Genomic DNA, 7,151 nt, shown 5'->3' with positions numbered 1-7,151 from the left:
CTATAAATTTAAAAACTACGGATGTTACAATATGTTTATAAGTATAAATTAATTAAACAATCTTAACTATGTTGTTATTTGTATACATATATACAGTGTGTAAATGCTAACTGAGAACACTCAATATCTTTGAGTAGAGACCTGAAATTTGAATTCTGATTTTTCGTTGGTTTTTATGACATAAAAATGTGTATTTTTACAAGTTTTTAATTTTTTTAAGTTAAATAGACACGAGTACGCGTAGTACATGTACTATACATATATATATATATATATAGTTTGGTTTGTGGAGAGGGTTGAAAGGCGGAATTTTAAAATCTGCCCCCATGCAGGCAAATTTGTTAATCCGGTAATGTTTACAATAAATGCTTGCAATATTTTTTTGTTTCCTTATAATTTCCTTCCATTAAGAACACTATTTTTATACAATTTTAAAAAGGCCTATGGGGGATCTGACCCTTACATCCCCCCCTTGTATACGCCCCTGGGTTGTAACTAAGTTGAAAATAACAACAGTTTCTGAAATACATCTTTTGTTTTTGGGGCACAAATGAGGCCTAATTGGAGGTGCTATGCACCCCCGGTAACCTCGCTATTTGCGGCACTGACTCAAGTATACTATGATTTTTGTGGTGAAGTTATAGCTATATTTATGCATTGTAAGATGGGTGAGTATAATTCATCACCGTACTGCAGTAAACTCACCTACCCCGCCCTCCTATGGCTCATGAAATGTATAAGTATAAGCATGTATATATAAGTATAAGTACACGAGTGGCGTGTGTTTATGACGCTAAGCACCAAGTGTTATATTTTAGTGTGTGATTTATTCGACCTGTACGACGGTCGTGCAGTTGCTAGGTGAACGTTAAGATACAACACAAGGCGTTCTCAGCACCAGTCAGTCATACAGCAATACCGTAAATATATTTACACTCGGTGAACTTTGCCAACGTCATCTGGTGAACTTGTCGTAAATTTGTGTACATAATTCTAATATATACGTAACATATAGGCAGAGTAGAGAATTATTTAGATAACATTTTATTCGAATACATTTTTATGTGGATAAATTTCACAATTATTCGAATAAGGAATTATTTGAATAATAATGTGTAAAATTTTTTTAGGTACATGAACTTCCAGGCATGCAAACCACCACGCTTCATCCGGACATCCGCTTAACCCCCGACCCGGTGTCCACACCGGAAAAATTTCGATCCGGTCACTGTCACTTGGAACTGACGCCCGTCTGGCAGTACATAATAAAAAAAAACAGATTCCCGGAAAATGTAGACCGGCAAGAAGTGTTCTCCGAGCTAGTCGTCAGACTGCAGCATCCCGAATGGCAGGTCAGTAATGACGCCAATATCACTAAATAAATATAATAATCAGTTGATTTAGAAAAATTTAAAATATGATAATATCATGAATCTATAATACAGACGAACAATTTAGCCTCAAAACTCCTCTATACTTATTATTTTCAGACTTAATGTATTTTATGTGGTTTTTTTTTTAAATACCAAATGGTATTTAAGTACCTATTACTTTGTACGTATAATTCTATAGTATCCCTAAAATAATAAATACCTTCGTAAATATACTCTTTATGAATCATAATATTAATGTTGAATGTTCATTATTAAAATTGTATACAGCTAAAAGAAAAAAAATTAATTATGATCATAGAGGCATAAAAACCTCTAAAATTACCCTGAGGAATATTTTGAATACTTAAGTATTTTTTATGTATTCATATATCATTTGTTTTCAGTAAAACATGCGTGATGTAAGATTGTTAGACGTACATAATGTAAGCAATATTCATTCCTAATGTTCCATTCATACGTGACAATACTTTGAACATTACATATCTCACTATTTCAACTTCACTGTGTAGCACGTAGTATTATTATGTTTTGAGTACTTATTACAGTAGGTACTACCCAATGGCGTGTTGACCGTGATTTTGAAGGGCAATTGCCCGATAATTTTAAAGGGGAGGGTGGGTGAGTACTAGATTTAGTGAGATATTTTTGTCACCTAATTATGATATTTAACAAGAATCATAAATTAAATAATAACTACCTAGTATGTATGCTAAGAAAAGTTATCCAAAAGAGTGCCACAATATTGTAAATAACAACACTGAATACGGCTTTAATGAAATAGCAATATAGATAGCATTATAATTTTAGTTTTAGTACCTACTACCATAGATTAAATATACTAATATATTTAATCTATGCTACTACTCTGTACTGTACTGTACTGTAGTTTATAAATAAATAAAATCGTTATTGTACAACGTGAATTCCCAATTTCTCGTGACCTGCGTCTGACATAATGTATTAATGTAAAGTTGTAAAGTTGTTAATGATAAATATTAGTTTATTTTTTATTTTGTAGTTATTGTTACATGATCTCCATATTAATTACTAAGTGTAATTTAATATAGTAACTAACACATAGACACATATTTCAATTAAAGTAGTTCAAATAAATAGATATAATTTTTTGTTGTACAAATGTTGTAAGCGTCAAGACTTAAGGGATGGTAGCATAGTTGGAGATCCTGGAAAATATTGAGGAGAACTCAAATATATTGTTTCAAACAGCTCTGTGGGGCATCAGTTTCAAATTATAAATTTGGGGGAGGGGGCTTGCCCCTATCACTACCTCTGGATGATAGGTCATTCAAAACAATGAATTGCCTGATAAAATATTTCACTCCACCATGCCACTAGTACTACCTATTTTGAGTATGGCCTCCCGGTCATACATACTATTGGGTCGGACTAGGCCACCGGGGCACCGGGGTATGCCCCGGTGGGCTGCTGTAATTTTGGTTAAATAAAATTACTTAGATTTTTTTGTTTTTAGTTTAATGCGTCTACCTTCTATTCTTAAAATAAAATAAAAAATATCGCCTTGTAACATGACATAACTAGTGGATGCGGTGACACAGGATTAGATAACTTGGAGTTTGAAAATTTAATATATTTAATGTCGCAATATACTGATTGATAACAATGATTTCATTAGAATATTTATAAATAGAAAAATTGTAGGAAATTTGAATACAAAAGATGTGTACACTATGTTAATCATACGAAGTACCGTTCGCGTTTGTACAAACAACATTTTATCAAAATAAAATATTGGTATGGGTCACGGTCTTAGAAGATTAATTTTCTAAGACCATGGTATGGGTAGACATTGTCGCGCAAGATATGGGATAACAAAATTGTTTTTCGATAATAATAATTTTTATAAGATTTATTAGACTTTTATTTAAAAACATTTTAATAGTTTTGACGTTCAATCAATAACAAGTCTGTTACTAGTTTCCAACCTTTATGGACCTTTTCGCCACATTCACAAATTAAAAATGGTTCTAGAGTCAGACAATATAAAACATTTATATGATATTCATTTAACATTTGCTAGTTTTGAAATTTACTGTGGGTCGCATAAGAGACATTAGTTGCCGACCCCACTGTTCTAACTCAATTAAAATTAAATGTATAAACATATTTAAAACAAATCATTTTTTTTTTTTTGTGTAAAATTTATCTTAATAGGTAGGTCATTATATCAATATTATAGATAAGATATTATGCGTAAACTAGATTTATTTAAGGTATAACATTAAATCTGAAAATATTCAAATGTATTTATGTGAATATTGTTTTTTGAGATATGAAGATACATTTTCAGTTAAACAATAATTTGATTAGGTATCTACCTACTTATAAAGTTCAATTGAGGCCGTTCGAAATTATTTTGCCCGGACCGAGCTATAAAGCTAGTCCAACCCTGCTCCCGGTGTCCCGATGATGTATTTAGGGACAGCTAATTGTTCTGGAATAAGACTTAAATAATGTATGTTTGTGTTTTATTAAACTGTAGGTTGAAAAACCATAATATTATTGTTATGACAAAATAAAAAGTTGAATAATTTATTGAGGAAATCTATTTTTAATTATTTATTCCACTAATTAACGATTATTTACATTATTTTTGTCAAATATATTCTTCGTACTTTTGTTCCCTCACGATAGTTGTAAAATTGTTAAATATACACACGTTGAGTTCCGACGTACATTCTTAGATGTAATTTTTGTTTACAAAATCGTACATTGCTCGATCAATGATAGTTTTCTTCTCAGTTTAATTAATTTCTCAGTTCCATCATTTAACTCTAGAAGTCGGCCAACTTTTTATATATCTAAGCACAGAACACTTTATGGCTTTTTTTCCCCCATTAATAGAGCTTTGGTTTCATGGAATAATCTACACAAGGACATTGACTTTTTTCATTCTTCTCAACTAGCAATACGAGTTAGTATTTTATCATTCTAATTTTGTTTTTGTCATTAACTTTCTCAAGGTATTTATATAATTGTTCATCTCTTTTATAATTAGGATAAACTTCAACAGCTACCCATTGATAAATCTTATTATTAAGTAAAATTATGTTATTGTTATAATGTTTTAACGTTTTAGTATAATCTTTAGTTTTTAATATTACCATTATAATTCCACTTTTTCATGTTATTGTAAATAATTATTACTGTACTCTGAGCCTTCGGGCGTATATTTCAATAAATAAATAAATAAATAAAAAAATAAATAAAAATTGCTAAACAAATCAACCATTCAGGTGCGTTTTTGAAGGGGCTGGGTAATTTCCTCCAAACAAAATTTCACAATTTAACCGATTAAAAACGAAAATAAGAATTTTGATAAATAATTGTAATTTTTATAATATAATCATCTTTTTTTTACAAAATTATTGAAATAAAATACCTTCATAATTATAAAAAATTAAAAGATATACTACATACATGAACAATTTAAAAATAATAATTCATAAAACAATGATAATATGAGCTTTTAACATTAACATTTTATAGGGTGAAAGCGCACTTAAAATATTTTTTACAATTTCGGAGGGACTGGATCCCTTCAGCCCCCATCCATAAATTCGACCCTGCAACCATTATTTAATATTTTGTCAGTTGTAGTAATTAATAAAGAAATACATTTTTGTAATATTTGTACTTGTATTATCAAAAAAATAATAAAAAGTTATGTCAATAAGAAAAATGAAAAAAAAAATTGTCCCGGTTTTTGCCAAGTATTATATGGTAACCCTATATTATGAACTTCATTAAAATATTGTAATAGTCAATAATAATAATAATAATAATAATATATAATAATAGTTCTATAATTATTAATTTTATTATTTTATTTGAATAAGTGCTGACGTCTGTGCTGTTATTTAGAAGTGTTTTACATATGGTATCATTGTACGTTTTGTACATAGGTGAGACTTCACGGTTCCCGAGTACTAGCTTACATTATACCAGCAGTCGGCCCTCAGCTAGACGCATTGATGTCCCCTACAATACTTCCTTCGGTTATAACAAATCTTGCACATTTTTCTCCGGCGCTCAGAAGCAGCTCTATGGACGTGATATTAATCTATGTGCAACATTCATCGGATCCCGAACAAGTTCTCAAGACCATGATCATTCAGGGGTTGGATGTATCTGGTGCCAAATCTAGTCTCACCGTGAATGTGATGGAGTGCGTTCCTGTGGTACTTCAGCAAATTGTAAAAAGAAATGGAGACCGGCCAGTTAGTAAAAAAAGATTAAAGATCATATAGTTTATTATTTGAGTTCATTAAGAATAATGACTTATTTATAATTGTGTATATTATTTCAGTAAATCTCTACAGAAATTATAAAATTATTATTCGTCATTGTTTTTAACTTTTACTTTTGAACCATCATGGTATAAAACACTTGTGTTACCGCATTGTTATACTTTCAGTTAATTTTTAAGCTTTTTGATGGAATTAAAAGAAAAATAAAATAAAATAATTATAAATAATTGTATATAGACGATTAACATCCTAAATATTAAAAGAAAAATAATATAATTCTTGATATATGATAAATCTCCAAATTCTCACGTCTAGTCTACTACTGAGTGTATGTTATTATAGTTATTAATTGAAGTATCATCAGTTTAATATTATATAATATTATTAGTATCAGTGGCGTAATTGTGGGGGGCAAAGAGAAGCAAGTGCCCCCTCTGACAACTTTTTGAGAGATAAATGTATAATTTTGCCCCCCCCCCCCAGATAATCCAACAGTACAAATACCACCTTTTATTAATGAACTTATGGGTATTATTTAACAATATTGGTACCTAGTACCTGCTACCTACAATTTATGTTTATCTAAACCATAAAATGAGTTAAAAGACTTATGTAAAATCAAATAATTAGATATAGTGTATAAAATACATACAATAAAAATATGATTTAACTGGTGAGGGGGGTCAGGGTTTTTGTAATAATAAATATATTGCCCCCCCTAGATTTTTTCTCAGTTACGCCACTGATTGGTATAATAATATAGATGATAGTATGCATACCTACATAGCAAACAGCGATATAAATACATACATTAGTTGATTTATTTTCAATGGTACTATATGTCTACATAAGTTATAAATTATTGAAGTATAATATTTAAATTTATATTTTATTTGCGTTTTTAGATTGCTATTCCCACATTTGTGCATCTTGTAACTGCGCTATCTAACAAAATGATACAAGCAACATTTCAACAAGCAGCTGTTTACTGTTTGGATAGAGTCAAAGAAATAGTTGGAAGAAATAAATTTGATCATTATCTTGAAACATTTCACCCCATTATTAAAAAGGTAAATTATTTAAATAATATATTTTATTTTTGTATAATATTGCAATTTACTATATTACATATTATTTATTAAATATTACGAAACATTTGACATACAATAATTATTTTTACAATATTTACACATTTTTACAAGGTGTTTAATATATTATAAAACTATACATTTGATTTTAAATATTCACTAATACAACTATACTTAACTAATTTAAAAAAAATGTACAATTAGAGCAGCCTTAACTGTAGATAATAGTACCTATAAACGTTTAACATTAAATATAGAGTACCACGTAACTTAAAAAGTTCTTATTTATCCCGATATAAAAGTTACACTTTTACTTTTACACCGACTGCATTATTATGAAGTGTATGGAATAGGTTTCCACACCAAATCTGAGCCGTGAT

General features: G+C 29.5%; 1 protein-coding gene across 1 annotated transcript in view; it reads left to right on the top strand.

Annotated features, from left to right (window-relative positions):
- The first annotated feature begins 692 nt into the window (after window positions 1–692).
- LOC112684829 overlaps window positions 693–7,151 on the top strand; it is a 31,412-nt gene continuing 24,953 nt past the window's right edge. Inside the window, exons 1-4 of the mRNA XM_025556527.1 lie at window positions 693–983; window positions 1,131–1,352; window positions 5,339–5,653; window positions 6,589–6,753. Coding sequence (XP_025412312.1) covers window positions 1,149–1,352; window positions 5,339–5,653; window positions 6,589–6,753 — 684 coding nt within the window. The 5' untranslated portion in view covers window positions 693–983; window positions 1,131–1,148. The remainder of the gene's footprint in view (window positions 984–1,130; window positions 1,353–5,338; window positions 5,654–6,588; window positions 6,754–7,151) is intronic.

Source organism: Sipha flava, unplaced genomic scaffold (assembly GCF_003268045.1).
Source record: "Sipha flava isolate LNK unplaced genomic scaffold, YSA_version1 258_pilon_pilon, whole genome shotgun sequence".
Classification (NCBI taxonomy): Eukaryota; Metazoa; Arthropoda; class Insecta; order Hemiptera; family Aphididae; genus Sipha; species Sipha flava.
Note: the sequence above shows the minus strand (reverse complement) of the source record. Positions and strands in the feature narration are given on the sequence as shown.